Source organism: Dreissena polymorpha, chromosome 1, assembly GCF_020536995.1.
Source record: "Dreissena polymorpha isolate Duluth1 chromosome 1, UMN_Dpol_1.0, whole genome shotgun sequence".
Classification (NCBI taxonomy): domain Eukaryota; kingdom Metazoa; phylum Mollusca; class Bivalvia; order Myida; family Dreissenidae; genus Dreissena; species Dreissena polymorpha.
The window spans coordinates 170375240-170393460 of record NC_068355.1 but is presented as its reverse complement, the minus strand read 5'-3'; the positions used below and the strand labels follow the sequence as shown (position 1 = coordinate 170393460).

Below are 18221 nucleotides of genomic sequence, written 5' to 3'. Positions count from 1 at the left end.
AACCGACGTCTTTAATCGCGAAACTATTACCAGAAATTGAATACCGCCAGAAACAACAATGAGCTCACTTCGATTAAATATAAATACACTATATTCATTGCGTCCTAAGCAATCAAACATATCAACCGAAAATACCAGCGAATACAGTACTATATATGACATCGATCTTATATATCGCCTCAGACATGCGAGAGCGCCACGATGAGTGAAGAGTGTGTGTATGAGAGTTTGTTTACAGGTCCTACTGGCCTCTTCACGAGATTTGTGTAGCCCGACCTGAATGATGAATGAAATGGATGTAGTAACAGTTATATGAACACGATATATCCGTACCAATATCCATGTGAGCATATACTAATAATAATTAATTTTTTAATCGCCATAAGCTTGAAAATAAACGTAAATAGATACAACAAAGACCAATTCGGAGACTTTAAAAAATTTAAATTACCTCCCCTGCAATAGAAAATATATATGGAGACTCGCATTCTATGGAATATCAAAATCTCAATATATCTTTCTCCGAAATTTTTTTCTGGTAAAAATCATCTTAAATTTAGCTGTATATTCGTATGTAATTAATTAAACAAGAGTTATAAAAAGGCATTGCAAAAAATATCGCGTTTTACTTGAATAAGTTACCTCCCTTAAGCCTATCGGAATATCAAAAATACGTATATAAACAAAACGCGTTCCTTGCATAAGTGATAATAAAGCGCGTGCCCGTGCCACTCGTCCTCCAAATACTTACTAAATATAGTACAACGTATCTACAATCATTGCGACTAACTCATACCTCAGTAAATAAGTAACCAGGATAAATATACGTTTAGGTAATTAAGATATAAAACATACATATAAAAATTTACATGTTCCCTGTCTGCCGAACCCGATCCATGGACTATAGCCACAAGAGGTTTCTATGTACCTATGTAGCCGGATTGCGCCCTCAGAGCGCCCAACACCGACACAGATCACGCTACTCTCCGGTCAAACACAATACTGCATAGGACTGCTGCCTTTGTCACCATATTATCAGAATCATTAACGTGCAAAATGGAAACTTTCAACTGTCCTTTCACTTCATACATAAGCCATTGCCGATCTTCAATGACCGCTTATTTCCGAGAGATGCATTTTATTTTTTTCAAACTTCGAATTTTGATATATGTTTAACTTATTCATTTAGATTACATTATTTTCACTATAAATATTGACTTTGATCCAATTATTATCTGAAAAATACGATTTCGCGATTTCTTCAAAGATCGAGCGAGCCTTTTTACCTGTTTACTTATATATATCTAATTTAAGGTTACACAGATGTAAAGTTGTCGTGGCCGAGTGGGTTAGGCGATGAAATTGAAATCTTTTGGGATTTTCCCGCGCAGGTTCGATTCCTGCCGACATCGCATACTTTTTGCGACGCGTTTTATTTCTTTTCTAACGTAATTTGATTTAATATAGCACATAAGCTATGTTTATTGTTAAATATGTTGAAAATTGTATGCACATCCTTCAATTTTAAAATTAAAACAACGTTATGGCTAAATTGATTAATTTACTGCTGAAAATACGAATGATGCATGTTGCATTTTTATTTTTATTTCAAAAAGTAAATGGCAAATCTGTCTATTTTTTGGTATTTTTGCTGTATATAGTGTTTCTATAAAAACTTAATTTAAAATATAACTTAAATGATACTATTTTGAATTTTATGACACTTTGTTTTTAACCGACCCAATTTTTACTTGGCTGAAATCACTTACATTTCATGGCGCTATTCCATAGATTAAAATTTGTAAAAAATAAATGTCTGTAAAAGAATACTTATTTCATCTTGTTTAAACTTTAAACACCTTTACTGCATCTGTACACACCAACTGCATGCCCATATTTGGAAATTTGAATGAATTATGGAACTTTTATATACCCCAGAGGTGAAAATAAACTGTACAAAAGCCGAGCGTGAGGGTGGTTTTGAAAAAATCGGTTTATTTTTTTTTAAGCATGGAAAGCTACCTACAAATTTGCATGTAGTTTAGTGAAATGATGCTGATTAGGAAAATAATTAATTAAATTATATTTGGATATGTGCCCATTAGAGGTGCGCAAGCTTAAAAAGGTAGAATTACCGAAATTCCCGTTCTTACACGTTGTAGCATGGATCGGGTATTGAACACGATACACGTGTGTATTAGCACCCTACTGTAGTCCCGGCGGGGTTATCAACTGCACCAATACACCGGTAAGCAACCAGGGGAATATCATATGAAAAAAGAACTATCGTGCATGTTTGATTTGTTAAAGTGTGTCACAAAATTTCCCTTACTGCCGATGTCGGCTATAATTTCGGTATAAACATGCAAAGAAATTAACATATATATATAATGTTAATGCCGATATGTTATTGGACATTTTGTATGTCAAATGTTCATTATTTGTATTAAAATTAAGACGATTGTATTGAACACGATACACGTGTGTATTAGCACCCTACTGTAGTCCCGGCGGGGTTATCAACTGCACCAATACACCGGTAAGCAACCAGGGGAATATCATATGAAAAAAGAACTATCATGCATGTTTGATGTGTTAAAGTGTGTCACTAAATTTCCTAACTGCCGATGTCGGCTATAATTTCGGTATAAACATGCACAGAAATTAACATATATATAATGTTATTGCCGGTATGTTATTGGACATTTTGTATGTCAAATGTTCATTATTTGTATTAAAATTAAGACGATGCTTATTTGCCAGAAAGCGTTTATTTCAAATTCAAAACAAGCAATAATCATACATAATACCAAAATATAAAACTAACAAAATGACAACACTCTCGCTTAACGCAACGTTCAGAAGCACGCGCACTTAACAAAATTATTGCAACTAATGCAAGCTGTAATTAATATGTGACTACTTGCTATACAACCAGTATCATGCGAAAATTGATCTTATTTAATTGTGGTTCCCTCTTTGAATTTATGTTGCCTGTCGACTTTTAGAATAATGTGTCAGTAATAAATGTTTTTCTTCAGTTTCACATGTTTTTTTAAGAAAATTTAGTGAAAGATGCAAATGTGTCTTATTTATTTTTTTCTGTGTCTTCAATGTATCTTATTTATATGTGACTGCGTGCTTATTTTTTTTTTCAAGAAATGAAAGATGCAAATGTGTCTTATTTTAATTTTATCCATGTCTTAAATGTGGCTTATTTATATAAGATAAAATGATATACTGCCAGTGTCATGCAAAAAAGGATCTAATTTCTTAATATCCACATTCACGCTTTGTTCTTTATTAGCACCGTCTTTAATTAGGCTATCTATTTAAAGTACAGATTACTGTGAACTTAATAATTGTGCAACGGTGATGTTGATCCATTATCGTTGTTAATTTAAAATGTAGACAACAAGTTAGCAATTAATGAAATCAGTTATTTTGGAAGTAAATCTAATTTTTTCTGTACAGTAGCCAGGTGGATGTGTATTGAGCGGATAAGATAGGGATCACCACAACAAGTTTCTAATACACAGTATAGACTTCCCCTATTATTATTAATTACCTGATTGGAATAAATAAAGTGTTAAAGATCATTTCATGTGAAAAGCAGGATTTCTGACATAATTTCAATCGTTTTGCTTTTATGCACAATTTCATGGAACAATGAATATATTGGCGCGATGGAACACAATTTATAAATCAAGCTGACAGTATAGTATCATTTTTTAATTATGTGTAATTTAATTCGCATCTCTCCCTTAACTCGTTCAATGACACGTGAACTTATATCAATTATAAAACATCACGTGCATCATTAAATATTTTTTTTAATTATGAAAACATATATGTTCTACATGGTTTTGTTTAGTTTTTTTTCTCAACCAGAGAGACATTATAAAACATTGTTATATATAAAGCGCTTTACTTTTCTACATTACATAAAGATATATCGATTTTTTTGTTAAGTGTACGTGCTTGACATATTTATAAAAAGGCAGTGTTTATTTTTGTAATAAAATCGAAAATTGACATTTAATTTGATGCAATCCACATTGTTTAGCGGCCAAGCGCAGTATTCCGCTCTCGGCGGCCGATGGTGTATTGCAATATATACAATGAAAAGCTGGGTTTCTGACATAATTTCAATCGTTTTGTTGACGCGGAAGTGCTTTTTGGTGGCCAAAAATACTATTGTTCCCTTTATTTAAACCTAAATCAGTATTTTTTTACACTTGAAGGTTTGTACAGCGGGGATTTCGGTACCGGCGCGGGTTTATGTGCTTGTTAAGAATTACCGAAATCCCCGCTAAGAGGCAACATATTATCCTGATTTATGCTTTGATTAAACATTGATAACTAAATTGCAAAAGTGTATAGCATATTGTAAATAAGGTAGTACGATATCATTTGTTTCATCAGATTTGTTTGGAAAATACTTTCTGAAGACTTATTATTACTATGTCATGTTATATTTACATATACTTTTGTGTAACCAATGTTTTAAATGTACATTTTACCTTTTTTACATTCGTTTACACATTTTTCACATTAATAAACTATTTAATAATGGAAAAAATATTCTGATAAGAGTGTTTAACTGATTAACACTAATATGATTGTGTACAAATCAACATTAATGCAAAGCCAAAACCCAAACATAATGACATATAGACCCTTTAAGGCGTAATATGGGGGATTGGCGTAAACATGGGTGATTTCGGCTCTGGGCGTACGAATGTAGCAGTACCGAAATCCCCGCTAATTATTTTCCAAAAGAAGTAACCGAATGGGAGATAATACATGTCACTGGTTGCTAATGAAAAAAAACACTATAATAATTTTGTTGACACTTGAAGGTTTGTACAGCAGGATTTCGGTACCGGCGCGCGTTTAAGTTCTAGTGTAGAAAAACCGAAATCCCCACTGAGAGGCAACTTAATGCTGTCAAGAGTGCTTAATAATTAAAATTAATATCATTTTTTTGCACCTTAACATTCATGTGAAGTCAAAAACCATTCATACCGATGACCTATTGACCCTTTAAGGCGTAAATATGGGGATTTCGGTACTAGGCGGGCGAATGTAGAATTACCGAAATCCCCTTTTCATCATCGCACATTAGTGTAACATAAATTTTAACACAATATATGTAGGGAAACTCATATGATTCGCGTAATGTGAAAATGATTATTATGCTATAATTCGACCACGAAACTTGACGTGACTTAATACCGGACATTATGGAATGGAGCTACGCTTGCCGTATTTGACATAAGACCCATTTTCGCAAATTATCTTATCAATGCTTATATGAATTTGATTGCTATAATCTAATGCGTATTCGACACGGAATTATTGTCAAGGTTTTTCATTTTGTCAATATTTATCATAGCAGGGGACATTGCTGACATCAATATGGATACTGTTTTCATTTTCTGTCGAGAAATGATATGACTTATTATCAAGATTATTTTATAGTACGGTAGCGTTCTCTTCACAAGTGAGATTTATTTGTACTGGTAAATTGCTCTTATACTCACCATTCGGACTCGACGATCGGCTCGAATAAAAATATTAGTCGCTTAAAAGTACAAATTCATCATATTGAGCACGATTATTATTATTATTATTATTATTAATATTATTATTATTATTATTATTATTATTATTATTATTATTATTATTATTATTATTATAATTATTATTATTATATAGCTTTTAGAAACTTATACCTTAAAAAAAATCCCATTGGTAAAAAAAATCCCATGGGAAAAAAAATCCCATGGGACAAAAAAATCCCATGGGACAATAAAATCCCATGGGATTTTTTTATTATTTTAAAACACGATATAACGCGTTGAAATCGCGAGAAATGCTCATCATTTGTTAAAAGGTAGTGTTTCTGAAGGTTACATGAATAAATCTCTAAAAATCAGAAAAAAATCCCATGGGATTTTTTTTTCCCATAAAAAAATGGGATTTTTTTTCTATCAAAGTAAATTGAACGAAAATAAGCACAAATGCTTTAACAATGCTTAAAATCGATAACTAAGCACAAACGAACGTGTTTTATGTTTTTGAAAATCCCATGGGATTTTTTCTCCCATAAAAAAAGCTGGAGAAAAATCCCATGGGAGAAACCAAAATTCCCATGGGATAATGAAAAATCCCATGGGATATTACAAAAATCCCATGGGAACCCCAACTTTGCAAATAAAGTTCATAGTGAAGAAAACGCATTTAACAAGCAAAAATAACCAATTATTAATCACAAGTAAGACTTTTATCTTATACTTTATCACAAATAAGCAAACCTTCAAGAAAAAGGGTACTTAAGTTTGCGAAATTTCGGTTTCGCAAAGTTTTTCCGGTGGCCGTTGTATTAGAACTATGTTATGAAATTGAGAGTTTCTGTTCTTTCTTCGCATATTTCCTATTTATGCGGTGTTTGACATAAAAAAAATCAAAGTGTACGAGAAGTGTATCGAATAATTAAGGATTCTCAGACATTTCGAGTTGCCAACCGTCAATCATTCCACAGCCCCTTTGTGTCTGTTACCATTAAATTAAAAAAGCCAACTATATAAAACGTAAATATCAATAAAGCAGGGCTTATTTGGTACATACGTCCATTTAAATGCCTTATATATGCACATTCAGGATAAAAAATAAGGTGTTGCAAGTAGTATCAAGAACATATAAACACACAAGTAATATATCTCCTCAGAAAACCACAAAAAACAACAAATCTCTTGTTGTAAGTCATTTAAAAAATAATTTCTCCAGTTCCAACCTTACTTGCAAGGGAACCCATGTTATCTTCACAGAGGCATGTATAATGATATCTTGTTATCGCCACGCTTTTAAAAGCGTGGAGATATTGTAATGATCTCCGCTTTCTGTTCGTCCGTCCTGGCCACTATCTCCTCCTACACTGTTAGCACTAGAACCTTGAAACTTACACACTTGGTAGCTATGAGCATATGTGCGACGTGACGGCGACCGAATTTTGATCTGACCCCTGGGTCAAAAGTTATGGGTAAATAAATGGGTAAAATAGGTAAAAAACTCATTTTACTAACAACATGCGACGCACATGATAATAACTTTTGACCCAGGGGTCCAAATAGTGCATCGTCGCACATATGCTCATAGGTACCATGTTTGTAAGTTTCAAGGTTCTAGTGCTTGTAGTGCAGGAGGAGGTAGTGGAGAACCACGCCCACCCAAAATTTTATTTTAACATAACTTCTTCATTTAATCACCAATTGACTTTAAATTAATACTGAACATCTCGTATGACAACACGGTCTATCTTGACCATCCATGTCCACATTACCCATCCTAGGGCCATTGATAAAGGTAAAGGCAGCTTGGTTCCCGTCATCTTTCAAATTTATCGAGAGGTCCACGGGTACAACTTCCCCGTACCCTCATTTTTTTTCGTATCCAAAATTTGTCGTACCCAATTTTTTTTCGTACCCATTTTTTTGTTCGTTCCCAAATTTATTTCGTACCCAAATTTGTTTTCATACCCAATTTGTTTTTCGCACCGAATTTTGTTTTCGTACCCAAATTTGTGTCGTACCCAAATGCTTTTTTTCGTATCCAAATTGTTTTCGTACCTATTTTTTTTACGTACCCAACGTTTTTCGTACCCAAATTGTTTTTTTCGAATAAATTTTTTGTTGTTCTCAATTTGTTTTTCCTACCGATTTTTTTTCGTACACAATTGTTTTATGGTTTAATATAACTTCTTCATTTATTCACCAATTGACTTCAAATTAATACTGAACATCTCTTTTGAAAACACGGTCTATCTAGACCATCCATGTCCACATTACCAACCCCGGAGGCCCACCAACATAGGCCTTGCCCACCCAAAATTGCCTTTTTAATATAACATTAATGCGGCGTGGGTATACGCATCGGCCTCTGCCGCTCCATTTTTCTAGTATTGATTTTGATTTTGTTTTGCTTTTTACATAGATGAACGAAATACGGCGATATTTCACTTAGTTCATTAGAGTTCCAATACCTTAAACAAGTGTTAACACTTGTTAAATTATGGAAATAAACGAATTGGATAACATTAAGGCTCAAATTTAATCATAAACTACGATAAACCTCAGAATATGGAAATCTGTAGTACATGTTCAAAACAACTTACCAACTAGGCAATATGAATTACCTGTAAATCACTACATTTTGTACATGGTGCTCTCTTCCAAACCCTCAAGAATATGTAACTAAATAAATAACACAAAAGAAAGCAATTTACGACACGCATATAAAATATCATATAATATATAAATAATCTTCAACGCATACCGAAAATAGATATATTAAATAAATCATATGTGTATTATGTATTACCTTATGGCGATAAATGGCACACCGACAGTCCATACGCCCCTAAAATAAAGAAAAATCTATAGTAACGTGTTCATGAATAAGGAACCATATATTTAACACGCAAATAATTAACAGAAATAAATGTAACTTGGGACATTTTTGTAACGAAACATGTGAAACCAACATACACGTTTTGAACATAATGTTGTCATACTTACGGTATCTTGAACATTATACGACGCATGGTATTCCCTACATATGCTCGTAATGATCCCCAGCTAATGAAAGGAAAAGCAGCATTATAGCATATGTAAGATCAAAACGTAACCATTAGCTAATCAAGAAAATGTGCAAACAAAGTATGCATCCGACCTCATCAAAGTCGTCCCGGTGACCTTGACCTTTGATCTTATGATTTGAGTATCAAAAGGGTCCATCCTTCGTCAAAACAACCCATCAAACTAATAAATATGATCATAGTATTCTCAAAATATTGCGTTGGATAATGGTCATATTAAAGTTCCATCTGACCTTGACCTTTGACCTGTTGACCTTATATTGAATCGTTCTTTCCCCACAAGTAAACAACATACCTTATATAGATACATATTAAGATGATCATAGGTCAAACCTGTCTGAAAATATTGTGCGGTAACCAATGGCATGATACAAGCCTCAGCGTCGTTGACACTTTGCTTAATTATCTGAAACTAAAAAGGAGTATTCCTTTCCACATTGGTAATCACTATACCAATTTACATGATCATACACGAAAGCCTTCTCAAGATATTGTGCAGAAACAATTGTTTTATTAAAAGCCACAGTGTCCCTGATCTTTGATATGTTGACCTTAAGAAATATACATCTTGATATCCTCCCGAAGTAGCCAGGATACCAATATAAGTGATCGCAGTTGAAACGGTTCTAAAGAAACCATGCAGAATGCAATGTATTCATAGGACATGTAGCTTTGACTACTAACATGGTGACCTAAAATTAAAATACAGGTTATTTATAGTGTTACCAATTTCCCAATGTGAAAGATGGCATTTCGAATCGCCTATTATAAATATAGCGATGAAACGAACGTCCCTCTTCAATTCGCGGTGATGGACCTTTGTCCTGATGACAATTAATTTGCGTCTTACCATTCTCGCAGGTAACCACTACACCAAGGTTCATGTTCGATTTCAACGCGTTTTATTATGGGCATACATAATAAATAACATAAAGTTGTCATACTTACGGTATCCTGGACGTTATACGACGCATGGTATCCCCTACAAGTGCACGTAAGGATCCCCAGCTAATGTAAGAAAAAGCAACATTATATCATATATAAGATCTTTTACTCCGTGTGCATAATACATAATCGTTCAAATCAAAACGTAACCTGAAGCTAATCAAGAAAATGTGTAAACAAAGTATTCATCTGACCTCATCAAAGTCGCCCCAGTGACCTTGACCTTTGATCTCATGTCACAAGTTACATTTATTTCTGTAATTTTTATTTTTTGCGTGTTAAATATTTGTTTCATAAAACATGAATACGTGGCAATAGATTTTTCTTCATTTAAGGGGCGTATAGAATGTTGTCGGTTTGCCATTTATCGCCATAAGGTAATACATAATACACATATAATTTGTTTAATACATCTATTTTTGGTATGCGTTTAAGATTATTGATACATTATATGGTATGGTATATGCGTGTCGTAAATTGCTTTCTTTTTTATTTATCTAGTTACATATTCAATGTATAATGCTTTGCATTGACCGTTCCAAGGCGTTGACCCCAGCTTTATTTTTATATGTGTTTATGTTGTTTTGTATTGTGCCGTTTTGTACTGTTTTGGCAATAGGCCACTTGCCTTAAATAAAGGACCAACTCATTGTATAAAATGAGAATGCAATACTGCTCCAGCATCTGGAGTTTCACTTCTTTATATTATAGATACCATGCGAAAGGGAATCTACTGTGTTATCTGGACTTGTTGACATTAAAAGCAAATAGCATCTTCATTTACTCTAGATCAATCATCACATCAATTTTCTCATGTGTACGTCAATTTTATTTCTAGATATCAAGCGGAAACTTATGGTCTCAGGACCGACCTATCTACCGACGGAGTAGCGTATAGCAATATAAAACGGCTTATTCGAAGGAGTCATAACAATTTATCGAATATTTGTATAACAATAAAATAAAAAACAACAACTTACATATATAAAAGCAAAGGCGTTTGGTCCCCGTGTTCATCTAATTCATTCACATAGTCATATGCATCTTCGTTTGTACTCATGGTTTCTGAAATCTAATTGTTTTATTTTAGGGACATATTGGCGGTTTCGCCCACTCCCATTGTATACACGTATGGGCAATGCTTTTTTTTTTTGAAGCAGATATGTATTTGATGACAATTTTAAAATTATAAAACCGTTCGGAACAAAATATAAAATGCAACAAAATATGTTCCAATGCACGCCTACATGATCACGAATTCGAATTCAAAAATATTTTTCTTCAATGAACAGTTTAATAACTTTAATTCCCGCCATCCGTACATTAAAGTAGAGTACATACAGTAGCTAGTATATTTAATTCACAACAAGTATAAAACAATTGATTTTTGCGCGCCCGCTAAAAAGTGTTGTCGAAAACATGTTTATGATATGCAACATAGTATTTTACTACTTGTTTTTACAAAATTGGACATACGTGTCAAGAAACCATTCATTAAATAATTGTCAAACTATAACTCATTTGTTGAATATGAATAATATTATCGTATAAATCACCAATTTGTATCTTTATCATTAACCTCCGATATCCAGTAATCTCCCACTGTAACTGTGTGTAAAACATTTTCGCCACATGCATGTTTATCAGCGTTGTAGGCTTGTAGCAAGCCTGAGGCGCGACGAGGCTTTGCCTCGGCTTAAATTTGAGGACCAAAAATCCAATTTTTTGAACATAATATTTTAATTAAAAAACTGTTGCTGCATTATTAAAATGATTTTAATTGTGTAGGCTGCATTAATTTAATGTCCCTCATATCCGTTTGAAAAGCAATCGTGGTATTTATCATTTCTTCAACACTGAGTATCGCCCCAACAAGTTCTCTACAACGGAACAAAACTAATTTTGTAACCTAACTTCCGGTTATATCGGTGTTTTCCATTAGTTAATAATAATATAATTATACCTTTATCCCATTACGATGACAAAGATGACACATTTGCAACATGTGTCTAAGGGACGCATATTTAATGTTTGTTTTTGATACAAGTTTATAACAACATTTTAAATGGTATAGCTGCATGCAAAATGCATTTTGTTTGGAATAATGACGTTCAATGACCTCATTGTCATTGAACAGACACGCCTATATTATCGAACGAACAACGAGCAAACGCATTGAACTTTGCACGGACATCCTGTAAAAACATATTGCAAAACAATTGACGTACACTTTAAAGGGACTATGCGATGCCACCCTAGTAAGATCGCCATAGGCGCGATAGTTTGTGAAAAAAAACATCGCCGTTTAATAATGCAGCAATGACGCCGGAGAGTCCGGGTTGATTAAATTACTATCTTTGTGGCTCCACGACATCGTGATGCAACTAAGTCAATCTGGCATTTTTTCTTATTCTAATTGCAGTTCGTTTGCAACCCTGATAATTTTAAGCGACCCTGCGCTGTTCTATCAATCTTCACGTAGTAAAGAAGATGAATCGCCAGATTAAATGCAAAGTACTCGCCATCAGTAAGTAACCTGAAGTGTTCTGAATGATTCCTCTGCGTCTCTCCGCGCTCAAACTGCGGCTCAACGGAGTGTTGGCATGCATTCGTTACGAGTGACGTTGAGAACGCAGTATATACTGAGTCCGAATATATATTCGACGGGCTTACAACAAGTACTTGTTTATTTAATGCCGCCTTATACAAACATATATTTCGTTACGAGTGACGTTGAGAACGCAGTATATACCGAGTCCGAATATATATTCGACGGGCTTACAACAAGTACTTGTTTATTTAATGCCGCCTTATACAAACATATATTTCGTTACGAGTGACGTTGAGAACGCAGTATATACTGAGTCCGAATATATATTCGACGGGCTTACAACAAGTACTTGTTTATTTAATGCCGCCTTATACAAACATATATTTCGTTACGAGTGACGTTGAGAACGCAGTATATACCGAGTCCGAATATATTCGACGGGCGTACAACAAGTACTTGTTTATTTAATGCCGCCTTTTATAAACATATATCGTCTCGAATTGGTTGTATTTGTAAATCATATAACCATTTGTTACTTTATACGATGATCAGACTTCTGAACAGTGACTGCTTTGGTGTTAACTGGTATATTGTTAACTACTGAGAGATTGAACTACCACCATAAAATATACAAGTACATATGGTTAAATCTACGGACAGGCTGACTCAGTGTGTAGAGCGCTGGGTGATCCCGGTCACATTACTTGAGTGGGAATGGGTCATACAATCTTTATTACGGAAATTATCCCCCTACCTCTGATTTAATAAAAACATTTAGTGCTCGTTAACCTGGAGAAGTATTGGCTGGTTAACTGATTGCTGTTATGTAACTGAAGTACTGTTTAAAACGGTAAAAAATAAACTTTACAAACACAGAAAACATTTGTTATTAAGCTTCATATAAGGTAAATGGTTTATGTACTTACATGTCAAATCTGCCTCGGATTACATCTACCTCTAGCTACGTCACTGCCTGTTATCTAGCCAACGAATTATTCATATATCATAGTATCACCCTACAATTATCTTGCCGTTGTAATCGTTTATATCGCATATTATCCGCTATCAATTCATTAAAAGCAGACGCTTCTAAATTTATATTTAAGTCGAGAGATACTAAGTTATTTATACCATTTAGCAATCAAATAACGAATACACGACTAGCATGTATACATTCAATCTCCACGCAGAGTTGTCGTTGCTCTCACATACACCTCTGCGAAAGGCTCAGCATGCCATATTGCCCAGAAACTGGGTAAAACCGAACAAACGCATTCAAAGTATATTTGATTTGGATTTTTTAGGATCAGAGGCGTAAAATAAAGAAATAGGAATTTAAAATTTACGATACATCGTGCAAAAACTTGCGAGTTTTAATGCAACTCTTTGGAACTATTGTATTGCCCATTTACGCAGATGGAATCATTCCACGCTCTTCACAAATGTTAACAATTGAACATAATTTTTATTGAGTGACGTTAGGCATTGCTTCGACGTATGTATGTATGTAGGTTTGTTAACATAAATCAATTTTATAATAATGAATTAAGACTGATATAAGATATTATGGTACGAGATGTTTTTTTTAATGCAGTGAATGCGATGCAACCGTCGTGCAAGAGATTGTTTAGTATACTGTAATCTCCATGATGAACGCTTGGAATGATCATGACATGAATGAGACGCTTTCATAAAAATAGTCCGTTCTGAGCCCATCACAGAGGTGAATGTAATGTAACCGTCGTGCAAGCTGTGATGGTGCTTCCTTTATCAAGACTCATTATTACAATTAATAATACGCGTCGCGCTTCGCGCTCTATAGCGTCTTTATTAGTAACTAGGTGGTTGCTAGGATAGTGAAACAAAGAAGTTTTGTTTTTATACAAAACCATAAAGTTTCACCGGTTCGAGTATTTGCCCAGTCCCTGTGATCTTTTATTATTGCCCAGTCCATGCGATCAGTTATTAATTAAAATAGTTAGCTTTGCATTATTGGCAATAAATGTTGTAGTAAATGAAATAGGCACAAATGCAGTACTTATTTACACTAATATACACAAAAAATCACCACTATGCAAGATATTCTGACAACAAAAATATATACATTGATCCGTAAAATAACTTCTCCTCCCATAAGTGAAATAAAACGTATTACATACTAGTCGCCGCACTTCAGTGCGACGCCAATGATAGACTGTATTGCATAAATACTCACCTGTCTTTGTTCGATGATATCCTCAAACTAAACAAATATTTACTGTTTTACATTTCGAAATGTGATGAAACCAGTTTTACTTTTATTGTTGATTTTTCATAAACAGTAAAATAGTGAAATAATAATATATAAGTAAAGTATTTGTACAATAGGTACAAGTGCACAACATATGAACGTTGGCAGTGCTCTTTTCATCCAAATGTCGACAAAAAGTTTGGCGCTAGTTCAAGGGTCGTCGAAAGTATCATAATTATAAGAGACGGATTACGCGTATGGCGCATCAAGGCGAATACTGGGTGTATGTTATTAAATTGCTATTTCTTCATGACTATTGCGAGCGTATGCGTATATATATTTTCGGCGACACGGATTTCCATTTAACTGAGATCGGGCCTAATGCAACTGAATTTCAATATTAAGGGAGCACCATCACAGCACCCCAGTCTCATTACTATCAAGTCCTCCTACAGGTTTTTTTAAGAACCACATATAGAAGGCCGCGGGCCTGACCCGTATCTTGCCAGTGGTATGGACCCTTTGGTATGTACCTTTAACCCCGCTCACTATCCAGCGTTTAGACTTCCTGGTTTACATTTAAACCGACTATTAATAGCTTATTAATATCTTAGTTAGAAGGTGATTTTTCAAGCGGTTCCGTAGTGTAGTGGTTACACGCTCGCTTCACATGTGAGAGGCCCAAGGTTCGAGCCCCAGTAGAATCAAATTATTTTATTTGTGTTCCATGTTAACTTTTTGTTTTGATGTAGACATTTTAGTTTAAATAAATATGCTGTTTTATTGTAACCATTTTTTGTTTTTATTATGCCCATGAAATATATGTGTGAGAGGGTGGGGGTGGGGGGGGGGGGTTCGTAAACACATTAAAACTTTTACAGTGTTTTCATATCAATGAGTACTCAATACTATCATAAATGAGCAACGTAAGAATAAGTTCAGAATCATCTGCCCTTGAAGTTGAGACAAATATGAAATTACGCTTACAAGATGAAGCAGATTGTTTAATGAAGACTGCACACGGATGCCAGTTAAAAAAAACAATGTAAATAAAATGAAATATGAAACATTTGGGGTTTACAACACAAAATCATAGATAATGGTTATTTGGGGGTTATAACACAACATCATAGATAATGGTTATTTGGGGGTTATAACACAAACTCATAGAATGGTTATACCAGTATCTTTTTCTATTTTGTTTAAAATAATCGGCCAATATATTAATATTTACAGTAGAAAAAAATCGTTCCATGTAACTTCATAGAGTGCCTTTTACACTGAAATTCCCGACGCCCTTGGATGCTTTGCATTAATACTTATCTTGTTGCCAATTGTAGTACTTGCGAAAAAGACCTGAGAAGACATGTAATATATAACGATCGTTTTAATGAAATTAATTACTGGGTTTATTTTAAATATAACATTTTTAAAGTTAATTTATTTGATTGTTATATATTTGTTGTGTTTATTTGTAAAAAAACAACATACAACAATATCCAAATGTTTGTCAAATTTTGTTATTTGTTATATTATTATTACAAATTAACATAGCTATAATTTATTCTAAGCAATGCAATTTATACTAATCTAAAGTTTGTTTATTTTACTTATACATTTTAACGATTGTCCCTTTCAGGATTATATAATGTCAATTTGATTCAAGAACGAATGCATTTTGTGCACTATTAAATAAACACATACATTTGTATTTGTGTACTCCTCTACAAGTATGATATATAACTACTTGTCTTTGATTATAAGTTGTGTGTTCGGTTTTTTCAGAGATGGACTGTGACAAGTACATAAGCTTCTCTGTCTTCTGTGTCTTAATAAAAATCCTAAATGATGTCACCAAAAATGTAGCCTGGAATCATTATTTTAACATAACTAAGTATATTATTATATCATTATTATCCATTATTGCGTCTAATGTCTTTTACATTTTTTTATCTTGTAACTATTCTAGCCTAGTTTACTGAATTGTGTGATCATTTATTCCTCATGAACTACATGGTGTTTATTTATGAAAAGGGTAAGCCCATACATCTGCGTCAATGTATGTTAAACCTAATTTGTATTGTATTTCTTTTGACCGTGCATTCAAGGATAACCCATGAAAGAAAGTGCAAGCACTTATTTCCAATGGGGTCCGTTGGTTTTTGCTGAAGAGACAGCAAGCAGAAGAGACAATAGTGGGATACAAGGAATCCGGGTGCGATACCCTAGCCCATTGCGAATAGATCCCTTGGTTCTTTAACGTGCTCAGTGTATAGCGTCGATGCACGCGAGAATTTCCTGGGTTTCATACCAATACATCTCTAGTTGGATGGAGAACACTTGAAGCATTTCTGAAATTTCCAGTGCCCCTGCCGGGAATTGAACGGGGACCTCAGGAATGGTAGACCAGAGTGTTACTACTCGACCACCGCACCACCTTTATACAATTATATTTTACATTTACATTTATTTAATCTTATCATCTTGTTATCACTGTAACTTTGCGTTTAAAGTTAATACAGGAACTCTATTTGTAATTGCCTGTTAGTGTATATAAGCCTGTGATTTCGCTAACAACGTGATCGTTCTAACGAACACAAAAGCAAGCTACTGCCCACTTTGACGAGGAAATATTAGTTACGCATATGATATTCTATTAATTTATATTCTTATATTAAGGAATCTGTTTTTTTTTCCGATTCAACTACATGCATTTGTTTCTGTTTTATTATCCGTGTTAACCGTTATTTTCAGATAAAAAGTAAGCCTGTTACACAAACATCGACGTTTTTTTTCTATTGGGTGTACACTTATATATATCTTTTGAAATAAGTTGATGATTCAATTAAAGAAAAATTAATTGATCTGCGATATTGTTGATGCCGAGATGAAGAAAGTGTATCCGGTGAGGCTTAGAAAAAGAAAATAGGTTGAGGTTTAGCTTATCCTGCTTCATGCCGTTGGCACATTTTATCAAACACGAACGATAAATTGACATAACAATATAATTATTCGTGTCGAGCCTCCTAGGGCCTACATGTACACACAGTCCAGACGACCGAATAACTTCCGATTGTGTCAAGTAAAAAATAGTTCCACTTTAAACTGTTCCTTTTAATACTTTCCTTTCGAAAATATGTGAAGAAATAAAACACGAATCGAGAATGCGATATTTGCCTTGGTAAAAAATGAAAAAAAATTGCAGCAGCAAAACAAAAACTTAATTTTATTTACCTTAATGACCACTTTAATCCTTGCTTATAACATTAAATTTACAACGATATACACGTTCATTTACTGTTCTTCCATCCCTTTGCCGAAATCCATTTTCTGTTTTTCCATCCCTATTATCGAAATGTATTTTAAACCACACTATTTTTTGATAACGTTTGTATCGAATGCTTACCACTCTGACCCAAACCCCGATTTACGAAATCGTAATCCTGCAGTAGCGAATTTTTATTCCTACAGAAGTTAACAATTATGAATGACAAACACACAATCCAAAATACGTTTATGATTCGTTCGATGCTTTAAAACTATTTTTTTAAATACTGTTAAAACCACCATGTAAAAATTGTTGTCCCTAAAATCTTTAGAGAAACTATAGATAGTATGTTTCGTCTGAGAAATGACGTCACACTAGATACGTCATAAATTGCGTAATCAAGTAAATGCAAATGATAAATAAGGAAAGCTGGTTCGGTAATATATTTTAAAGAAGAAAAAAGGGATGATATGTAACGATAACCTTCATGATGCGACCCAATCATTTTCAAAGGTCCAATATTCGCACATGTCTATCGTCAAAGAGTGCGTTGGAATACTGTACTTCA

The 18221-nt window shown here is 33.9% G+C and overlaps 1 protein-coding gene across 10 annotated transcripts in view; it reads right to left on the bottom strand.

The window, feature by feature from the left end:
* LOC127860720 (uncharacterized) overlaps positions 1 to 13160 on the bottom strand; it is a 38035-nt gene extending 24875 nt beyond the window's left edge. For 3 of the 10 annotated variants that reach the window (XM_052399005.1, XM_052398995.1, XM_052399013.1), the window contains exons 1-6: positions 11161 to 11225; positions 10585 to 10669; positions 9608 to 9667; positions 8580 to 8639; positions 8383 to 8421; positions 8198 to 8255 (exon numbers count right to left, since the gene is read on the bottom strand). In XM_052399005.1, the coding sequence (XP_052254965.1) occupies positions 8198 to 8255; positions 8383 to 8421; positions 8580 to 8639; positions 9608 to 9667; positions 10585 to 10669; positions 11161 to 11179 (321 nt within the window). In that variant the 5' untranslated portion in view covers positions 11180 to 11225. Of the gene's footprint in view, positions 1 to 8197; positions 8256 to 8382; positions 8422 to 8579; positions 8640 to 9607; positions 9668 to 10584; positions 10677 to 11080; positions 11139 to 11160; positions 11247 to 13081 lie in introns of those variants that run through there. The other 7 variants (XM_052399051.1, XM_052399059.1, XM_052399040.1 and 4 more) reach the window with 7 other exon arrangements.
* Positions 13161 to 18221: the final 5061 nt, after the last annotated feature.